Source organism: Xiphophorus maculatus, chromosome 2, assembly GCF_002775205.1.
Source record: "Xiphophorus maculatus strain JP 163 A chromosome 2, X_maculatus-5.0-male, whole genome shotgun sequence".
Lineage (NCBI taxonomy): Eukaryota > Metazoa > Chordata > Actinopteri > Cyprinodontiformes > Poeciliidae > Xiphophorus > Xiphophorus maculatus.
In genome coordinates this window covers 12,098,947-12,122,384 of record NC_036444.1, presented here as the reverse complement: position 1 = coordinate 12,122,384, position 23,438 = coordinate 12,098,947, and the positions used below count along the sequence as shown (strand labels likewise).

Here is a 23,438-nt window from a genome sequence, read left to right as displayed (position 1 = left end):
AGGAATATGAATGTGCTTGCCTGTTCGCGCTATGTGTATCTATGTAAGGGAGATGAGATTAGGAAAGAGTTCCTACACATTATAGAAGACTGTGTGCTGCTGTGGTGCCATCTTCTGGGGAAGAGGTGCAACATTTTATTAATTATACAGTGAAGAAGAAAAATGGTTAAGACAACACACAATTGCTAAAGGAAAAAGGTCCGGTAAGGAATATGACATTTAGAGAAAGATATAAATTAGTCTCCTGGGGTAACAAAATTAATGGGAAAAGCCATCACTAGGTAAACTGTTTATTCTTAAGTATAATGGGTAAGTGGAACCTTACAGCAAATGTACATTATACAGAAAACATAAGACAATAGTCATGTAGACTGTAGCAGCTTGCAGCATATTTCAGTGCCAAAACACGTTTACAAGAAAAACCATGTTATCGCAATTGTACATACATAATATGGATATGATGTATATCAAGTTTTGTCAATTTAAGTGTCATTCCGATGAAACAGACATGCTCCTTGTACCCAAAATTTGACTGACTTTGTGAAATTAACATTCAGAGTGGAGACACTAAGGATGAGTCGAGTTTTGCCTGCACTGATAAATCAGTCCTGGCTAAACATCAATCCATGCATGCAGTCATATTCAATCAATCGTAACATACGTTGCAATGAAGCTTGTTTGTCAGACTAAGTCGTTTCTGAAAATAAGATTTAGCAGGTATAAAACATACTTTTCATTGAGCCCACATTTCTGTATTAAAACTGTTTTTTTTTTTCTGAAATTTCAAATTTTCATCAACTGTAAGAAGAAAATCCAGATAATCAAAAGAGTCAGAGACTTGAAAACATCTGTCTGTGTTTCACTTAATGAACTGAGTTACTGAAACTTTTCAATTATATTCTAATTCATTAAATACGACTACATTATCTCCTTGTGCAGATGTTTATTTTTCTCAATCACTACTGCAAAAATGGACAAAACAGGACAAAAACAAAACAGGAATAATCACAATTGTTCATAACTTGAACTACTGGAAATTGTACAGAATGAGTCTATGAATATACATGAATGATAACTTAAAAGTTAGGCACTTCTTTCATTTTTTACACAGAAGGGATCACATACAGTATGTACAGTCCATGGTGCTGTGATAACATTACTATGTAGGAATTTTTTGTTTTTAATCTAACAATTATGAAACAGAAAGATGACAGAAAGTTTCCTCTGTAAAAAAAAATCACTTTAATTTTTCCTTATATCTCCTTGATACAACATTCATGTCCTCATTTTGTAGATCTATAAGACCTAAATTACACTAAGAGTGTCACAAATACACTCATTTAATAACTATTTACATAAAGGACTTGTTTTATTAAGCCCCTCAGAAATGGATGGAGTGCCCTTAACATGTTCTACCACAGGTTTTTTTTCTAATTGGCCCAACATTTGAACCTCTGCATTTGGTATTCAATTCATTCAAGTAATACCAGGATTTGAGAATTCACATACACACTTCTACAGTGGACACATGGAAAGTCTGTCAAGGTTGACAGATCTCATATAGAATGGAAACCTGAGAAAAAGAAGTTTCAAAGAATGATAAAATAAGAATGATAAATATATTAAGGGAAAAAAGCTATACAAACTAACATGGCATTATGTGAAAGAATAATTGCCCTAAAAGCCTAATTGGTTAGGCTTCGTTTGGTGGCAGCCACTGCTATTATGGACTGACAGTTAGTCGCACTAACGCTGCTTTCCAGTTTTATCGGAAATTGGAACTTAAAGCTCAGTTTTACGTCAGACCCAAGGTCACTAGAGGTTAGTTTGAATTTCAACATGGCGACACTCACAAACATTGTTAACAGTACCTCTAACAAACATCAGCTTTAAACTTTTTCCATAAGCAAACATCACTTTTAATTAGTTTATAGTTGCAGGTGCTACATGAATATAGACACGCTCTCACATGTTTGTCTTTTAAAATAAACATCAGTAACACTTTATTTGAAGGACTGTGCATATGATTGACATGACACTGTCATAAACATGACATAACAACTGTCGTGAACATGAAGGGATCTTCATTAATGCTTATGACTGTTGTCGTGAAGGTAAATAATGACTTTTTTAAAGCAACGTTGCATTAAAACTAGCATCAAAAATACATTAAAAGTGTCAACTTTGCAATAAAAGTGTCATTATTAAATTCATGACAACAGTCGTTGACATTTATGAAGAAACCTTCATGTTCATGAGAGGTGTTGTGTCAGTCTTATGCAATCCCTTCAAATAAAGTGTTACCTAAACATAATTCCGCAAAATCTCACTATTGCTGATGTGAGGAGGTCCATATTGAAAAGCAAAGTTGGCCTTACAAGTTGTAACTGGCCAGTTTCCCAGTGGGAAATTTGACTTATCCAGGTGTTAACTTTTTCACACAGGGCCAGGTTGGTCTGGATGCATTTTGTCCTTTAATAAGTTAATAATTTAAAGATTGCTTTGTAAAATTAACTTTGGTCATATCATCTTATATTAATAGTTGTTCCAGGAACCGAAACAGGTAAGATAAAAGGGGCAAATACTTTTTCGCGATCCTGTTTGTATTTTTTGACTCTGGTTCTGACTGACTCAAAAGCGTCCTTTTCTTATGTAACAACTGTCTTTTATTAAAACTGTTCTCCCTCTAGATGGTTCAAAAATTACATGATGTTACATGTCTACGATGTGAGAAGTAATACGTTTCCATCTTTGTAATCAACCACTAGTTACCGACTCCTGTACTGAAGTCAGTATGGTATTTGCTAGTGATTTTAAAGCCATCATCACTGCAAGTACTTCCTCAGACTTTCATCTTCAGCTGCAGGCCCCACAGGTATCTGAGTCACAGAAACCAGATGTTCTGAGTTAAAGATGTCCACTGGAGTTAAAGAAGAGAGGGTCTAGTTTTAATTTAGTCCCCTAGTAGTGATTTGTTTCTAAGCAGTTTCAGAGTTTGGGTTATATCGAAAGACCTTGTAAATCCACTGTGTGTAGAAGGGGACATTAATAAAAATGCCAGGCTGGTTGGCTCGAGCGCAGCCTCTGCCATGGACACTGATGCCAACAATAACTTTGAGATCACCATCTTGACACACAAGAGGGCCCCCATAATCTCTCTGTAAAAGAAAAAATACATTGACTATTATTCGTCATCTGCAATTGAGCTGTTATCACTGTTAAGCTTTCCAACAAAGGTAAATGGGAAAAAAAAAATGTGTTTAACAGTCTCAGTGACAGGCAGCACCATCATGTTCGGATCTGTTACAAAGTCAGAAACCTCAGACAGCTTTGGATAGCTGATGAAATTTGGAGCAACAGTCTCCAGCTGCTCTGTTTACAGCAGACTGAAATCTAAGCCAATGGATTCAAAAAACATTTGTTTGAGATTTGGATCAAACTTGGCTTAGAAAGCACTGTGTTGGATCAAGGCACTAAAGTTCTTGTAGATTCACATTGGGAGCAATTATTTTTTATCCAGATCTCAATGCCTGTTCTCATTTACCAACATGGTTGCCATGACACTTTCTGACCTCAAAATAAAATGGTTAAATAACTTGCCGATAAATAATGTAATAAAAAATGTTTCCAAAAACTGTTTCTGTTCATGTACCTCACACACTCCCTCGTTCCGTTTCCCCCCTGCACAGATCTTGGTGTTGGTGATATGGAAGTTCCCTCTATGCATTTCTCTGCACCTATCATTTCCAACAATGGGCAAGTCCACTGCCTTTAGGACGTCATCATGACCAGTGCCTAAAAAAAGACAGAGGATCCTAATTATTACTGTTGTTTTTACAGTATAAACAGGACTGCAAACAGCATAACAGGACTGCAATTATTTTTATAAACATTTACGTATACCTGTTCAATAGCTTATTAACTTAAGTCACAAATGAGCAAACTTCACAGCAGCAACTCATTGCATTCAGGCATTAGCCATGGTGTGGACAACTTGCTGAGGTAAGAGGAAGTTGTTCAGATTGGTTCAAGAGGATAAAAATGCAACATGAGCTGAAATAAAAAAAATACACAACCAAAGTATGCAAACGATCTCAATTCAATAATTTGTACAGCTCGCCAAAATGATACAATAACAGATTGGAGTAACATTCCTTAGTCCAATGAATCTACTTTTTTTAATTTCAAAAACTGGTAGGGTAAAAAAAATTCTTTACTTTTGAATGCAACAGAAAATGAAGAAATTACAAGATTGCACCCAAAAATGCATTAAAGCATAAGAACATTGCCATTAACTGATTAAAAAGAACATATAAGTCCACTGGGTGATGCATTAATAAACAGGGAATGGTGAGAGTATTAATACATTTGATGAATATGAAGATACAATTAAATTTATTTTTTATTTTTTGTATTTGACCTTAAGGCCACTTAAAGTGATCCCTTGACTGACTGGATGATGCAAATTAACCCAGCATCTTATGTCTTTTTACACACAATTTATTCTCTTTTTTGGTTGTCCTGGGCCCTGTAAATGCAACATCATTTGCAAAATTCCCAAGAGAGGGTATGCATGCATACAACAGCTGTGGTGGATTTAAAATATGGATACCTTTTGTCTCTCCCCATCCATACATTTTGCACATGGTTCCCTCTGGGATGGAGCATCCAGCCACAGGCAGCTGAATTGTGTGGACATTGTCTGCAGGACGGGCGGGCCTGGACATAATTAATGCACATTATTCAGATGCAACAAACAGAGATTTATGCTTAAATAAAACTGGGAATAGTTTTTTTTTTTTCCGAAGCACCAACTTTGAGAGTCTCAGGAGGGCCAAGCTAGATCCATTGGGGCCACATATCACTTGAGCTATTCTGACTTCCTGTCTCTTAGGCCTGTCAGGAGATCCTTCTCGAAGATCAGAGACTCCCAGCCACACCCGATACTCGCTGAGGTCTGGAACACTGAAGGAACACAAGAAAAATAACAATGTTGAATTGAAAAACATTTCAAGCTTTAATTGGCAGTGGGTGGAAAGTAAAACAAAGCAAATAACTTACCAGGAGGAGAAGCATTGTCTGTCAGTAAGTACCCACTCCTCTCGCACAAGGGAACCCCCACACCAATGCACCGATCTGGGAATAACACAAAAGAAAAATGTGACATTATGGATGAAACCAAGTTATCTGGAGTCTTTTAGATTTATTATGTGATTAGCACTAACTGCATTATAAAATAAAAAAAAACTTAAGAGCAATCTCTACCCCCTCCACATATGTGGTGTCACTGGTATTCAACTAATTAAAAATAGATAAATTATGTGGGGTTTTTTTTGTTTATTTTTTTCAAAGTTTTACCATTTTTAGATAGTTTTATTATCTTTTTACAGACACCTAGTTTATTTTCTACCAGAAACAAACTTATTGGCTCAATGAAAATAAGTTTGGGCTTAGATGTAAAAAATCACTTCAGTTGAGTGACAACAAAGGCTTAGCAAGGTGCTGGTTTTATCTTGCTCCCCCTGAAGATGAACAGGATGGTAAGGGAGATAAAACAAACTGCAAATAGTTCACACACCACACAGTTATTGTTTTTAAACTTATTTTTGGAATTAGTTTAAATTGTTTGTGTGCAAAAGTTGGATTGAAAAGTAGGGGGAAAAAACCATCTAAAACCATCATTAACTAAAAAATAAGTTTAGTTTTTCCTGATTGTGGGAGGAAAATATATAAAACTGAAATGCTTTACCCTTTCTGTATGCTAACCATCCAGCTGCCGTCTGATATGCCAACTGGAGCTCCTCCCACAATCCTGGTTCTTTTATGGATAAAACACCTCACAGGGGTTGGCTCAGGTACAAAGACTGAATGACATGAGCACAAACATGCACACATTTGAAAAAAAAACTTGTTTGTTTTTTAATCTTTTTAGAGAATATAGACTTATAATACATGTACCTTAAATTATAAATATGAATGCAATGTCACAGGTTAATGTTTTTCTCTGACATGTTGCTTAAACAGTGACTATAAAAGTCACTTCATTCATAAGAACATAACTAAGTGCTTTACTGCTAAATATTTTTCTTATATCTTATTGCTTCTATCTGTCTCAGGAACTTGGGATTCGTACTTTGTAGTTGACATAAATCTAAAAATAGTCACATACTGTATAATAAAAACAACTCATAGACACAAACACACATGGAGCTGTCACTACAACAACATAAGGTTTTGAATCTTGTACCATAATGAAAGGGTATAAAAAGGACAAATGGTGAAGAAACACAACCATCACTGGCTTGGCTGCTCATAGAGACACAAACACTCACCTGGTGGAATGCTGTTTTGCAAAGCATCACCTGCAGACAGGAGAGGAGAGAAACATGTTGTCTTACATTAATTACAAATATTAACAAGGTACAAGATGAGAACTGACAGGAATAAGTGCTGTCAGGTCTGACCTGAGTATTTGTGAGCTTTCTGAAGCTCATAAAATTACAACCCTCTTTGTGCATTAATAAAGAAAGTTGATTGGATGTCGTGAGACTTTGCCACACTAAAGAAAACTTAAGCACTTTAACAGTTTAAGGTATTTATTTGAGGGAAACCAGAGTTACAGTTGTAAATTTAGGTAAATAGCTACATTATGAAGAATAAGACAAATCTGATTTACTTGAATAGCCTGTTTTCTTGCCGTTTCTTTTTTGAGTTCTCCCATTTTCCTGCAGTTAAATATTTTTTAATACATGTCTTTACTAGCCATTATCAGTATTTGGGTAGAATTATATATCTTTTGTTACATTACTTTTTTAAATCTAATTTCAAATCTGTACACAATAATATTAAGGTTTCTCTCTGAAGCTTAGTGTGACAGGGAGAAAATTGGAGGCTTTAGTTTGATTCCAGAAAATGTAATGAGTTGTGAAAATTCTCTAACATGCACTATTTTCTGAGTATTGACAAGCGGGTCCACTTCAAAAACTAAGGTTATTTTTGTAACCATGTATGTGAGGTGACAAACCTCTAAGAGAGAAGCTATTTTTTTACTACAATTCTTCATCTGGAAGAATGATAAACCTCAGTTTGCCTCAGTTTTCTCATTATGTGTGAGTGCAAGAGACATTGTTAAACTTTGATGATACTGCGTGAGCACATGTTCATGCACTTACAAGGTTTTACGTTGCAGTAATCCCAGCTAATGGCAGAATTGTTGGCGAAACACCAGGGACCATGTTTGTCCTTATCAGGATTTCTGCAGAAATTTCCCTCTAGGCCAGCCATCAGCATGCCCCTCTCCCCCCTGAACAAAGAGAAAGAAAAACATTGTCTAAATTGGACATGGACAGTTTTCTAAAGAAAAGTGTTTGAAATGTTTTGCTAATTCAGAAAATACGTTACCAATAATATGGCCCAATGCATTTAACTAGTTGTTTAGTGTTATTTGATTGTAAAGTTTTAACTGCATGACACCAGACACAAGGAATGTTCATTTGTTTTCAATGTTTAGCATGTTTTATGGTTGTGTGGGGTATATGGATGTAAGGTTAAAAGCCTGTTAATGTTGTTTTATTGTGAAAACAGCACCTCCATTTGCAGTGCCAAAAAGTGGTTAGCAAATGGTTGCTGTTGCATTCATGTTAAACTATAGGAGGACAGACAGCATCGTATAGGTAAGTTATTGAGATAAATGTATGTTTGAATTATTAGAACCCAAAGCAAATAGTAGTTTGATGCCTTGTTTTCTTTATAGCTCTTATGGTGTGTTAAGCACACATTTGTGAGTAAAAACATTCATTTAAAAAGTGTTACGACTCATCAGTGCAAAGAATCATCATCCACCCAAGGATGCTACAAAAGGTTTGTAAAAATGATGAAACTAATGAATTCAGCCATAAGGAATCTGGACAGTCAATCTACAAAGCTGAATTGGCTTCTCTGTATATACACAATAAGATAATCAATAAATGAGTACTCACTAAATCCTCCAACATTTACATTTTATGCAGACATATTCAACTCATGAGTGTCCTCTTGTAAGATATTTTAACACCAAAACCAAAATTCTTTCTTATTCCAAATTTAACGACAGCATTAAAACAACGCAGCACAAGAGAACGGTTTAGAAATAAAGCAAGAATGAGTTAAAAATCTATGTTTATATGAGTTTTATTTCTCTCACTGTGAGTTCCTGACCATGACTTTTGACCCACAGGCAAGATTCCAGGCAATGGATCTGAGTAGCTTTGAAGTTGCTACATAGGGGCTCTGGGGTCAAATGTGAGGACTGAAGTGTATATCCCTCAAGTTATCCCTAGGAGTCATTCTTGTTGAGTTAGGTCATCTTTGGGGGGAAACAAAAGTGGTTGTTCATAGATGCTGAAGAAGCTAGTCACAGTAGCTGTTTTCTCCTCCTGGAATCAAGAAGCTCACCATGGTGGGCTAACAACAGAATGACTTATGTAAAAGTCAACATAAGTTTCCTCTCTCAGACCAACATGCTTAAGGTCTGCACAGCTGGTTCTTGGAAATATCGGAAAATGTTTTCAAAAAAAGGCATGTCATTTTCAAAGTTTTGATATCACTGATCTGTTAAAAATCCTATAAATGTTACGAAGTTATCTGATGGTTAATATCCTTAAAAAGTTGTGTTACGTATGTGATTTATTGGCAGAGCAGGTCTGTGGTTTACATCATAACGTTTGGAAAAGTAATTAGGCAGGGAAGGAGCAGTGATTCAGTGGACTGACCTGTTGCTGTGGTCTCTCCAGGGAGCGCAGGGTAGGTTTGATCTAGTCCTTGACTGCTCTCCTTGGTAATTCTCTCCAAAGCCTGAGAAACAGTCTGAGTTTGACCACAAAAGTGGGGAAAAAATGAGAAAGGGAATTCCGATATTTATTTTATATGTAAAACATACAAAGCATGCTTAAGAAACATCCTTTGTTTACTAAAATCTCTAATTATATTCTGCCCATTCTGGGTTGCAACTAAAGCTAATAATGTCTCACATTTACAGCAAAAAACGACTAATGATATAAAATTGTTAACAGAAACAAGAAAAACAAATAGTTAATGGTATGCCTTCCTAAGTGTTCATACTTCTTGAATCATTTGTAACCTTTTTTTGAAGTTCCAACCACTAAATGAATGCACTTTAGACTAACAAAATATAGCAAATCACTGTGAAGTGGAGGTAGAAATGCATGTTTTTCAAAGGTGGGACATGCAAATAACGTCGTTTAATTTGATACCATAAGAAGTTCAGTTGAAAGTGGGCAAAGCGAATATAAAAATTTAACTTTCTGGCCTACATATAAAACTCTGTAGAGGAAATCCTGAAAACAACTACCGCCCCACTGGGGCATATAGAGGAAGAAGCAGCTTCCTGTAGAGATTTGTTTCTTTAAGATAGACTTCGTACAAAGTTGGAGGGAACTAAATACACAGAATGAAAAAATCTGTTGGAGGAGGCAGAAGACCTCAGGATGGGACAGAGGTTCACATTCCAACAGGAAATGAACCCAAAACATGAATCTTTGGCAGGACCTGAAAGGGTGGATCTAAAAAAATATTGATTTTGGTCATATCTGTCAAGTCTCCCGTTTTGGCTGGGAAAGTACTATATTTTGATCCCCTTTCCCGCCGTGCTCCCGTATTAGTATTTTCCCAAAAATTTCCCGTACATGATTATTATAGTAATTATGTCACTAATGTCCTCACATCCCCACTCGTACGGTAGCACAGGATAATGGAATATTTCCCGTTCTCAAATCTAAAACTTGACAGGTAGGATTTTGGTGGGTTGGGTGCGTTGCAAGCCATATAAGTAAATAAGAATAAGTAGGAAATTTGAAAACTTTGTAACTGATTTCTTACAACTTATGTGCCACTTTGTGCTGCCTCCTTTGTACTGTGATAAACCGTGGAAAACGTCCAAGGATATGAATACTTTTTCAAGGCACTTTGTATTAACGTTGCTACTGATGTAATGCAATGTATTTGCAGTATAATACGCATTTGGTGTGAAACTTTACACTTCATCACTAGAATATACAAACTACTGGAAAAATATGGAAAATTGTTTCTAACAAACCCTATCATACCAAAACTATATACAGTAGCTTTCACATTAAACTATAAAAACTCCTTTGCTTTAGCTATCATGGTTGGATCTAGAACACACAGAGATGGGAACACAAAATAAGTCATCCACTATGACTCCTTGGAGAAACGTTGGACATAAATAAGTTATTAAGCTGCCTGTCATCCTACATTTCATTTCTATATGGGAATGTATTCAACCCTCGAGTGTAAACCACAAAACAACCTCAGAGTCAGTTTTTTATGCAAAGCCACAGAAACTAAAAAATATTCCTGAAAATCCCTTGAGAAATTGAAATGTGTGTAATCAGCCATAGATCTACATCCTTCCCTTTCAGAATCTCTTGGTATTGCAGAAAGAATCTGAACCAAGACTAATCTCCAAACTTCATCCTTTCCCTGTCCAGTGAGACCAGACCATCCCTAACTGCTGTCAGATTTTATTTATGTGAGATGTGGTGGTCAGTCCTTCCCACAGTCCTGTAAGATTACAATTTTCCACAGGGATGCAGAGGGCCTTGGTCACAAACTAATATGTGTGGTACAGAGTCTCATATGAATTCTGCAGTGTACAAAATGTAAAAATCACCAAATATTCTTGTTTTAGGCTGAAGAAATATGCTTTTCCCTTGCTGCTTTCAGCATCAAATAAAGCTGTCAAGTTTCTCACCACTGACAGGACTGTTCTGGATGCCGCACTGAGGGATCTGGGTGCAGAACATTGTGCGTACTCTTGGGTCTGTAGTAAAACACCAGGGGAATTCTTGACCATCTGGATTTCGACAATAGTTCTCTTTCAGGTCCCTGGAAAATAGTGAGGAAAAAACGGCATTGTGTTATCTTCTCAGATGTGAGTGCACACTGGTGAGGCTTTGAAGGCTTTCCCATGCAATTTTTCACTCACTTGCAAGGGTACGCTTCAGGTAGGAATGTGTGGTTATGTGGATACTGAGAATCCCAGCGTTGGCAGGCGAGTCCGATGGGCGTCGTGTCTGCTGTGCCTCTGTAACCCTCTCCTCTGCCCTCATAGCACTCGGTTGTCTCCGCCTCAGGACTTTTAGGAGGAGTTTCTGTAAAAGAGTTTAAAATATTAAGTCTGTTCATTAAGGAACATCTAGCTGATTTGTTGGATTGCACGCTGATAAATACAGAGTAACAAGAATGAGAAGAGAATGATGTTATTTGGACTGGCTGGTGGGAACTCATCTTAATCCACTTAAAACTATATCCCACTTGATGTGTCAGTCTGTTTCTGTAACTGACACTTCTATGCTCAAAAAACCATGTTCAGTCTTCCTCAGTTCTTTGCCATTTTTATGCTTTAAATCCATGCTTCTAAATCTGTGGTACAAGTTCCAGCAGTTGGACTATTTTATTGTCTTTCATGTTTTCTATTGTTTTCTAGTATTGGTTGCATGCATTTTTGTGCTGTCGTATTTCTGTGGAGCCCTTTGAAATTATATTTAATACAGGCAAAGTTATCTACTTTGAAAAAGGAATGGTTCTGGGTTAAGTATACAAGTATGATTCTGGATCTTAAATGTTTGCATAATCGTTGGATCTAATAAATGAACCAAATTGCATCTTTAAAATACATTTTATGTTCACAAGCAGGACAACACTTGTGATTCCAAAGTTGAGCCAGAATACAAAAACTTAATAAAGGGGTAAGAGTGGTCCAATGTTGTGCTTTACTACGTCTTTCTTTGGTTCATAACAAGACGCCCACTTGCTCCATTTTCCAAGGATCAAGATGTTGACAGCTAACATGCAAACCACAGCTTTCAACTGGTACTCCACAAACCAGGTTGTGACAGCACAATGTTTGGCTTGGTTTTGACATCACATCCCAAAAATCAGTCTTTATTTACATCTGTTGGCCATGCTCGCCTGTCCTAAAGCAGTTTCTTTCAATGATCTTTGAAACACATGGAAAAAATTAAAAGGAAATCCATAAGGAGACAAATGCACGATTCGTAGTAGCGCGTCTGCTTCTAGCTTTGAAAAGAGTCTACATAATAACTGAAAGATTGGTGTAAATTTATCCAGAGCTGGAAAGTGACTGATGACAACAGATTTCACTACCAAGGGAACAAAATGCATAAATAACAAAGACGCACAGATTAAAATCATGTCCCATCATCCGCACTGGAAATCTTAATTATTTTCAAAGGATTTAATTCTACTCCATCACAAAAAAATTTCCCTTATTCCTAGGCATACACAAACAGGGGCAGAGGAAAAAAACACATAAAAAAATGTGTTTTTTTAAAACACATTCAATAAAAATAGAATGTGTGTGTTTATGGTCGGTATCAAAGTACATTAACGTTTTAAAAAGTTACATTTTCAAAACCAAAAAATAAATAAATAAAAATCCCATCATATCATTCCTATGTTTTAAAGTACTTCAAATGTTTAGGCCAAAAAGTCAGCATGTCCATACCTGCTGTACGGAGCTTAAAGTAAGGCTGTGATACCTCTCCAATCTATTGCTGCACACTGCTGGTCAGCTATCTGCATAGCCAGCTATAGAAAACAGTTACACTTTTACAAGAAAGGCAATTCTGGGTTAGAGTCCAGACCCGTTGTCCTTTGCCGCATGTATTCCCCCTCTCTCACAACCCTGTTTTCTGTCAATGTGCTGTGAAATAAAAGCCACTAGAGCTAAAATATCCTTTAAAGAAAATAATAAAAGAGTGGTATGTTTACTTGATTACCTTATATGCCCATGCTTACTGTACACAAAGACAGAATGCCACCATTTGACATGTAATTATACTAAAGAAGTACAGAGTGCAAAAAGCTTTACTTATTTTAGTTCAATATATTATAAAAATACACATTTCAGCTTTTTTTGTCTTTGTAGAACAACCTCACAAAGGAAATAATCCCACATTATGTTATTTTGAAAATAGAAGGCCATCCAAAAAAAAAAATAAATAAATTAGTTACCAGATACAAAGTTTTTTTTGTGTGAACTAAACCCTAGCCCTTCTAAATCCTTTCTCTGAATATCTGAAATATCTGGCATTATAAAATTATTAAAACATAAAAATATTACACTTGAACAAGGATTACTCTTCAGGACATTGATCCCCATTAAGTATCTTCATACAGTTATTTCTGTCAAGCAAAGACTGTCTTTGCACATAATTTCACATGTAGCAGACAATCTGCTTTGGCTGCAGCCAGGTCCTCTGAGTCAACAATTGCCATCACTGCACATCTTTTGTTAACATGAAGGTTGCAAACACTTTTGTTTTGTAGATAAAAATTATAATGTTTTTAAGCTGAGATCAATCAGTGTTCCTAGATTTAGAACAGGAGAAATGTTTGGTTAGCAATAGTGTTTCATTGGATATTGAGCGGCAACTCCGTTTCAGCAGAATAGCCCCCTCTATGGGCCTCTTTTGAGAGATCTGGAAAAACAAAGCAGGAATCCTTTTTTTTTATCTGTCCACAGAAAGGTCAGAAGCAAGTCAGAAGTTCATTAGCCTGTACATGAGTACATGCAAAAACATGTTATAAACACTGAATCTTAAAGTTTTTTTTATTGTGTCTAAAAATAGATATGTGCCAGTCTAACAGTAAACAAAAGAGGGGGCCTTGTGAGTGGACCACTTCTCCATTTCTGTGTCTCTCGCTTTGTCCTCACAGCCTTGTTTTGATTAAGACTAACTGGGTCGTAAACTTGGGTGGTTACCAAAAAACTCCCATATCAAAGAGCAAGCCGGAGAGATAGAGAGCGAGGGGTAGAAGACAGTTTTTAGAGGGGAGAAAACAAGGGAAACACTAAATCATTGGGTCCATATGGATCATTGCCATCAAGCAACCATGGTGCCAGGATTGTGGATGCCTCTTGCCATCCAGCCAGTCTCAAAGAGAGTACAATTCTTTTAAAAAAGTATGCATGCACCTATATATACAGAAACTTGAAAACATGTAGTGTCTTTGGTTCTGTCCTAATCAGCACTTTATAGAACCACCTTTCATTACTTTTACAGCTGCAAGTCTTTTTGGGTTATGTTTCTATCAGCTTTGCACATCTGTAAACTTAAATTTCTGCCCATTCGTCTTTGCAAAATAACTTAAGATCAATCAGATTGGAAAGTATCTCGGAGTATAGGATTTGCAGTAGATCTGGACTTTGACTTGGTCATTCTAAGTACAACTATATTTTAAACTAAGCAATTGTTTTTTATTTCCAGTTAGAAGCTTTCTTGCTTAAATACACCTGAATGAAATAACTAGTGCATTACTAGGTCTCTGCAAAACCTGGAAAAAGGCTAAGGAGATTAAAGTTTGTTCCCATAAACTCTTGTCAGCTTCTGTGCTGAAGAGATGCCTCTGGTTCGTCTAACAACTAATGTTTAACAGCATTAGTTGTTAAGACATTAATTGGACCTTTTATATCAGGTGTATGAGGTGTAATAAAAACACAGGTATAAACCCTGTGTTTTGTCTACCTGTGTTGCTGACTGTTAATGTGGACCAGTAACTGAGCTCTGTGCAGCCTGACTACCAAGAGCTGGCATAGAAAAATAAACAGCAGGCCGATGGCGCTGTGAAAAATAAACATTTTGGATGCTAAAGAAGGGGGGCTAGCTGATAAGTTTTTGTGTATGTGTGTTCCCTAAGATCAAGGAAGATTCATGTCAATATGGGGTGAAACAAATCCTACAGGAAGTTGAAGATTGTGGAAAATTCAGTCAGGCATGACTGACAGCAACAGGCCTCCATTCAACACAAACACACCTAGTTTACATCAGAGGCAAATTTTCACTTGACATGCATAACTATGGTCTATTTTACCACACACAAACAAACATGCACTCATTCTTACCACAAACTTTGATGTTGCAGTACTCCCAGTGTGTATTTGGGTCTGTGGTAAAGCACCATGGTCTGTGACGTCCATCGGGGTTCCTACAGTAGTTATCATGTAGGCCTTTGTCAGGGTATCTAACACAAAAATGAGACACCTTAGAGTGTACGCAAAGCCCAACGTTTACAATAAAAGTTCCACATTTCTCCTGCGTGCACAGTGGAACAATTTGAGAGAGTATATAGTACTACATGAAGCTGACAAATAGATGACTAGTTGTGAGCAGACAACATCTGTTTATGTGTTTAGAGCTCAGGGAAATGAGGAGGATAATAAGTTGCAACACTACAGATGTTTAGCAGTCAGTCATCCCAAAGTCCCACATCCCTTCAGGCCCGTTGCCTTCAGGCATGCAGCACCAGGCTACGGTTCCTCTCATTTCATTAACGGCATGAGCAGCCTGGGGCCCGGTTTGTACAAATAGTGTGATGATTAAGGACGTGTTAACAATCTCAGCTAATCCAGACCACCTGTCACCCAACTAGCTGGAACAGCCTTGACAAAAACTCGCAAAAGCTGACAGCGACATATGTCAACACAAGCTGAAAAGATGTAAGGAATACTTACACAAATTGAAATATATAGCTTTCCTAATGGGGATTTCCCAGCATACCACAGTTAAAAAACACAGATCTATACTAGATTCCCATCACTTCCCTTAGGGAAAATGTTTTCATTGGCTGACTCAAAATCACTAATCTCCAGAGTGAGTCTCATGAATCAGCTACAGCAAAATACTGTCTGTTGAAAAAATATTGCATGCACATAAGTGCACTAATGACAAAGCATATGGTTTGTGAGGTATACTTCATGTGATTTTAAGTGTGAAAGGTTTACCTTGAGGGGTGGTATGTATGCTTGTGAGGTTCATTCAGGTCCCATCGTTGACATTCTTTCCCACTTTCTGTATAGTCCATTGGTCCTCTGTAATCTTCCCCATTACAGGTAATACACTCAACTGTACAGTAAAGGAAGACAAATATAGCATAAAGTGACCTAAAATTGTTATACAGCAAATGGACACTTACAATGTAGCAGCTTCAATAAGTTATTATTTAGAAAGGTTTTGCTAAGGTTTTGTCACATTCATTGGTAAAAAGAAGAAGCCTGCCTTGAGCCATCTAACTTCAAGGTAACTATGGAAATTTCTGTTGGTACACATGCAATGTTTTTTTGTTTGTTTGTTTTAAAGAATCATTGCTTCCAAAGGAGATTTTGGATGGTCAGTTTGAATGAGGCTGAATATGGGATATTTCTAGTCAGGATCTTACCAACACTAAACAGCAGCTGAAATATTTTAACTTTAGTGATGACTAAGAAACTGGGGAAGTCAAGCTGACACCTGCTTTAGAAAGAAAAATAATGCCACTGGAAACAATACATCTTGAATATGTTGTGAAACTGACAACAATAAAAGGCCTCAGGTCATTTAGCCTCTTTGGCAAAACAGTGACCACCAGTTTTGCACCATTTTTTTATCTTCTTACATGAATTTCTCACCTGTAATCAAACCACTTTGCAACTAATTACCATAAGAATGTCTTTCATTGTATCTCGGTATTTTTATGAGTTACAGAAAGAAATGTTTGAATGTTTGAAATGTTTGAATGTATGTTCAACTGAACATGTTAATTCAGTTGTACATAATTATCTAAAAAACTTAATTACACTCTATTGCCATTGAATTTATTTTTCATCCCTGTTTAGCCAGTTCATTCTTAGGAAATATGACAGGTTAAAACCACAGAGAAGTTTTACTGTGTTTCTACTGGCAAGATATTATTAATGTAGACTCATAACCATGTCCTTTCAACCGTTTACAAGCAGAATGTAAAAATAATGCTTGAAACAGCAAGTTGTCAGAGTGTGTGCAAAATGTTCCCCATGTAAGTCATATGTGACGTTGTGACGTTAAGTTCACAAGCACTGCATGTTCTTTAAACTGTTGTTAACAAAATGATGGAATGGCATAAAGCAATGTGATTTGTGTGGTTAAACTGTCCACTGGATGAAACACTTTTGTAATCACACGGCTTTGAGTTCGCTCTATGGTTTTAGAAAACCAGACTGGTTCAGAATCCATGAAGAACTGGCTCAAACAGCCCCACTGGTTGAGCACCAAATTTGTTGCTAACTGGAACAAATTTGGTGGGAAAAACCCAAAACTGTTTTTACATTTTCCAGTATGTACTCAACTAAATATTGCCCTTGTTGGTTTGCTCACCTATGACTCATCTTTGCTCATCTGAAACCAAAAGAACAAGCATAAAACAGTGGAAGTGAGGTTCACTGAAGGTAAGGATGATTTTAGGAGATGAGAGGAAATCTGCATGAGTCATAATGAAAAGGAAGAACCTCTGTTTGGAGTGATGCTGCAATACTTGGCAGATATATTAGAATATTAGTGACAAGATACCTTTTGTGAAACATACACACTCGACAGATGTTCAGCTGAGAAAACAGTGACAATGTAAACTGTGATGACACTTTTAGAGCTTAACATGTTTTAAATGGCACAAATTTGTTTGTTTTCTGATACCTCTTATAGCTTGTTTTCCTCCTCAGAAATCCTTAATGACGCCCAAATAGGCACACTGTAAGCATTGTTTGGTGTCATGTAAGATGTTTATAAGTCAAATGCATTCCACACACAGAAAAAACTCTACAAAAAAACAGAACCATCTCTTTAACAGGTCTCAATTATGCTGTTTTAGTTATGTTAATAGACATTAAATGCACCTTGGCACAAACTGTGTCAGATTAATGAAAACATCAAAGTTTAATAAAGAAAGGCCACCATTTGTTTTAATGGTGAGTGGGATACACTGCATAGTGTAAACAACCGAGAGGATGCCTATTAAAAACAGATGTTTATGAGCCGACTCCTGACATGACACAGCACTTTTATTACTTCTGGCTGGTGGTATTTTTCTGCTTGTGCATGACATGTTTGTATCTGCATGTGTGCTCTCTATTAGCACACTTAATTGGAAGGGTTCCTCCAAATTTTGGAGGAAACCTTCCAATCTTTACAATAACACAGCAAAGCCTTTTCTATCAAAATGTAATTTAATTATATGTTTTGTGTAACTTCTTGTGTTCTTCTTCAGACCGATGTTCTTAACATCCGTATGTTGAAGAACATGAGGTTTTCTGATCTTGTTTTATCATTCCACAACTGGGCCCCTAATTAAAGCGATCCAGTATTATGCACAGGGAACAAGTCCTCTGACAGCATGAATCCCTTAGGATTAGATAACAGCAGTCATTATCGTCCACTCCTTCAGGAAGACCCGGCAGTAACATTTTGTGATATAACATTAAGGCTGAGAGTGTTTTGCTTTCATCACAACCACATGTTTGCCACAAGGACAGACTTAATGGCTGGATATTTATCTAGATGAAACAATAGAGGCATTAATTTCCTCTAATATTTCATGACTTGTTCCTTTGGGGCTCAAACCGCTCATAAAATCAGAGCCTGATGAAACAAGAGAGGACATTAAAAAGTGAACCCCACACCTGGAAACAGCTGCAGCCTGCCTTGGTATAAACCTCGTAGACTGACATGTATTTAAGAACAGAGGTAAAGTAGACCACAGTCAGAGCAAGCACAGCCTTCTCCACATATTTGATTGCCCAATGTGCCACACTTCATTTCAGATGGTCAAGCTTCAATAACAATTGCAATTGTGTAGTAATTTCCAATGCGGTATGCTTATTACTTCAACATGAATGTCCTCATGCAGAGATATATGTGTGTGCACAGCCTACCTTGTGAACACTGTGGTATGCCACACTCCTGATGTCGGAGATCTGGCCTGGGGTCAGTGGTGAAGCACCACGGACCAACAGTGGAGTTGTCTGGGTTGCGGCAATAATTCTCTATTAGGTCCTTTTTCCTGTACCGCTTAGACATGAATCTGTTGGAACAAGAGCAGCAGCAAAACAACAGCTCACAACCAGAGCAAAGTGAAGAAACAAAAACCAGAAGTTTAATGTCAAGTTTTGCTAATCATAGAATGACAAGCAATTTGTCTTTTACAAGGCAGCTGCTACTTGGTTGTAAATCGCCTGCGTCAAGACGACAAAATAAACATCTTTTAAAGTCACTGAGAACTGACTTATCCGTTCCATGCTATTGGTAATTAGAGAAAACATGTTAATACGTAGCAGCGGTTATATTTTCCCGTCAAGGCCTGTTCTTAATGTAGAATAAACATGCTGACAAATGACTCATATCTTTTACATCAGGCGAGCACATGGCTGTGGTCACTAGTGGGGATGATGGACACGGCAAGTGTAGTTTTTACGTCGAGCTGTATTTTTCCACAATGATGAAATGATAAAGTATGAAACGTTCATCTTTTGGTGGCCGATAAGGACAGAGGCAGAAAGTTAAAACCTGCAGCTGATAAAAGTCCTGTTGGTTTTTCATTCACTGAGTGAAAAACCACACACTCACTGAGTGTGTGTGTTTCTGTGTGTCAGAGTTCCCTATGCCTACAAGCTGACTGATAAAAACATACAAAGTTCCTTGGTGTAATTACCTGATTTGTAGAGGCATTATACGTAGTTTGACAAAGGAGGTTCACTGAAAGTACAAACATTTACTGCCAGCTTTGATATATGTGAGTTAAGCAGCTCACAACAAAGCCCGTTCAGTATTCTTAACACTAATATATAGGGATGTGAGACTTTACATTTCTTTGGTAATTTGAAAATATTCATATTTTTCTCTAAATTGTATTTTTTATACCTTATTCATAAAAAATGCAATACATTAATTGAAGAGGAACATTCAAATTAGGTAAAAACAAGATAAAAAAGGGAGAAAAGGCAGGAAAACTTGAGCAGATAAAGCCTTGTATTGAGCTCACAATGATGACCTGCTGGATAACATCAGAAATGCCGTAAACATTGCCTTACTTTATTATTGGTAATGACTGTTGTCACTGTGTTATTCTAGCAAATTCATCTGTGGGAAAAGATTACATGAGTTGCTTTAAATTGAAATCTTTCAAGAGCTTTAATTATGTTACTTGAATGTGGACTAAATACTATAGCTAAGAAGCTTATTGTATTATTTTGTGTTTGTTTTCAAAAGCATCTAGTTCTTTTCTATGCATGTCTAAATTAGTGTCAAAGGTTCATAACATTGCTAACTTAAATTTTCAGTATCCTCAGGACATTTGAGCTTTTATTTTTCTTATCTTAAAAACAATAGTTGAATTTGAGGCATTTATCCCTTTGCCAGAAGAAAGGAAGGAAAGAAAGAAGGAAGGAAGGAAGATCCATCCTTGGATGGATGGATGATGGATGGATGGATGGATGATAAGACACTTAATGATACAAAAAACAGGCTGGATATAGAAATATTTTACCACACACTATGTTCTTTGTCCATGCTTATCCAGACAGAGTAGGAAAGGTCTATATGGGAGTTTTTACATTTCAATCTTGTTGCTCTTAAGACATTGTGATCTAGTCTTGCTGTCCATTTAGTCCACTTCTGTGTTTTGATGCATTCCCCCCCAAAATTGCATGCAGCAAGCTAATTTGCTGAAAATCCCTCCTATCTTAGAAGTTAGTTGCAAATTAGATAAGATCCTAATTTCCGTACGAGACACACATGAAAAAATAAACACAAATTTCGATAAACAGACAGGCCATTGCAGGAAATGATGTGTGACTCAGTGAAGTGTTACAATGAGGTCACCTCTGATGAATGACTGCTCCCTGGAGCATAATCAGCCACTAATATATCAAACCCACACATGGACACAGACTAGCCTCTAGCTACCAGCTAATTGCTGCTCTTACTGGCCAACACTAACATTAACAGCAGCTTATAACACGATGCTGTTTGACACTGAGGTGAAAAGAACATTGCATTTCTTACTTGTGCTCATGAGGTATTGGGGAGGCCCAGGCTTGGCACAGGATCCCACTGACTGTCACTGACCTCCGCCCCCTGTAGCTCTGACCTGTCCCCACAATGCATTCCCTTATGTAGTCTGCAGTGAGGCAAAAATGAGAGAAGGGGGACATGTGATGAGTTAACAACCTGATCACAATTTTTATAGACAAAGCCTGAGCAACTAATGAAGAAAACAGAGAGAGGGAGTTGTAATGCTGTAATGGGTTTAACAAGAATGCGACATTGCCAGAAGAGGAATCTGTTTTCCCAATCAGGGCCATGTGGGTTCACACTGGCTGCAGAACTAGGATGTTCACTTTTTTTTGGTCATCTTGACTAAACTGAAGACAGGGATCTCCAGTGTTTATATGAACACCACTTTGTAACAGAGAATAAAGCATGACATGTAGCAGGGCTGTAAAAAAAGACAATTACCCTTGGCACTCCCTTGTTTTCCCCTCTGTGGGATGCTATGATTACTAAAAATAAACCACTTTGACCACTAAAATCAATAGACAAATCAAATTTGATATAATTGATACGTTAATGCAACATAAACCACCCTTAATGGGGATAACCTTCCTGTCCTGATCGACAGGATGATCGGGGGAGACAGCGTCTGGTCCTAATATCATTTGGGAAAAAGGAAAAGGAAACAGAAAAGGGCACCTTTCTTTTGATAGAGGTCATAGTCAATGTTCTGATGGCTTTGAGCTCCTGCTGAATTTCTGTCAAATGAAAGCCACTGGCATTTCCTGTTCCGATGATCATAGAGGAACGCTCTGGAGAAGGAAAATAGACAGAGAAAACTGAGGACAAATGACTATAGAATACAATCTGCAATTTCATGAAGCAAAAAGCATTGACAACTGTTTTAGTAGCATTGACAAATGATGCCACTGGTTAAGAAGTCACATCATCAATCCCTTGGTGTTTATTTATTTTATTTTTTTTTCAAATGACATCCGTTTCCATGAGTTCAATTTGCATATTTAAAAAAGAAAAAGGACAGGGGAATCATTGTTGACAAACCTGCAGTTGAATGGGAGTCTTTTTCCACGACTGCACGTTTTTGCACATTTGGTTAAGCTCAGTTTCCTGCTTTTGGTCAGATGTGAGGAATCCGGAGACACAATAGCCAGTCGGGTACCTTCGGATTTCTGATAGTCTTGGAGAGCATTTCGCCTGCTCTCTATTGCACAATCACAAAACATGGCCATGTAGTTGCAGCAATACAAAGTGTGAAAAAACTTTTTAAAGGCAAAACAGACACAAAGGCATAATTAACTTTGATGAGGAGCAAGAATAGACAGGACTTGCTTTTGATTGACTAACGTGTTCTGCAATTAGCAATTTGCTGAGGAGAATTGTGTTACACTGTTCGCTCACTTTAAATAAAATGAATCTCCTATTATTATTCAACATCATTCAGAAAGGTGGTGCGGATGACCTGTTAATACAAACACTCACACTAGAACAACCAATAGTGAGTCAGGCTGCTTTAAGTGTGCCAATTTGCCTCAGGTCTTTTACATCTCTGTAAAAATAAGAGAGTCACTTGAAAAGAAAAGTCTGGTCCCAAATCCCAAAACCACATCACCCTTCCCCTCCTTCCTACACGTGTTGTTTGTCTGTCTGCAAGCACTTCAATTGACTTGATTTTTTCTTCTTTTATCAATGCAGAGAAAAAAAAATTAACCAATCTTGAAATAAGCATGATGAGTGCTGCTTTCAGATTCAGTCTATGAATTCAATTTGGATGACATGAAGGATCAGAGGCTTGATGTGAGTCACTTAAAGTTATGTTTTTACTCTGCTGAATGAAACTTTGAGAATCAGTCTGCTAGAATAAACAAAGTGAACTACAGAAAGATTAAAATGGGTTTAGTTGGTTACGCTGTGTGACAGTATGTTATTTGGCCACTTTGTTAGAGATTTTTGTAACAGGTTAGGAGGTCCTTTTGCAGATGACACAGCAGTATGAGATGAAACGCCACAGCTGCATAGTGTTTCATATATCACTTGGGTTTATGCACTCTTAAAAGTTCTTGCAAGGTGAAATAAATACTATGGATAGAAAATACACCTTCAGATACAGCTTTTACAACAAAATAATGTAAATACTTCTATCTTTATTTTTTTTTATCATTATTTTTAGCAGATTGAATTAATACAAAGGTAGGCTATATGAGAAAAAAACTGCTATTGGCTATACGTGGAGCGCCAGCCAGTGCAATGAAACACGACTGCAGCCAGTCAGACGCGTTTTCTAAACTGTTACTAAACAGTTTACGGGGGAAAGACAAGAAAAAGAACTTACCGCAGCAAGAAACGACTGCGAGTCCAACAACGAGCCTGTAAATCCACATCGCCTTCATTACACAACAGCGTGCAGAGAAAACAAATGGAAACGCTGCCTGCTGTGAGAGCTGACAGACAGACACCAAGAGACTTTGCTTCCACCACTGCACAAATGATGCGTCTCCCCTCTAAGTACTTATTCACCTCCCCCCGCTCCCTCCATCCTCC

The 23,438-nt window shown here is 37.2% G+C and overlaps 1 protein-coding gene across 1 annotated transcript; it reads right to left on the bottom strand.

Moving 5' to 3' along the window:
- Positions 1-291: 291 nt before the first annotated feature.
- hgf (hepatocyte growth factor) lies at positions 292-23,378 on the bottom strand. The gene is made up of 18 exons (XM_014469871.2): positions 23,230-23,378; positions 21,942-22,101; positions 21,579-21,691; positions 20,892-21,006; positions 18,764-18,912; positions 15,827-15,947; positions 14,948-15,066; positions 11,006-11,171; positions 10,772-10,905; positions 8,751-8,844; positions 7,173-7,303; positions 6,333-6,362; positions 5,750-5,864; positions 5,062-5,136; positions 4,816-4,965; positions 4,613-4,719; positions 3,653-3,795; positions 292-3,158 (listed from the first exon to the last, which is right to left on the bottom strand). The coding sequence occupies exons 1-18, from the start codon at positions 23,285-23,287 to the stop codon at positions 2,979-2,981; spliced, it is 2,160 nt and encodes a 719-aa protein (XP_014325357.1). The 5' UTR covers positions 23,288-23,378; the 3' UTR covers positions 292-2,978.
- Positions 23,379-23,438: the final 60 nt, after the last annotated feature.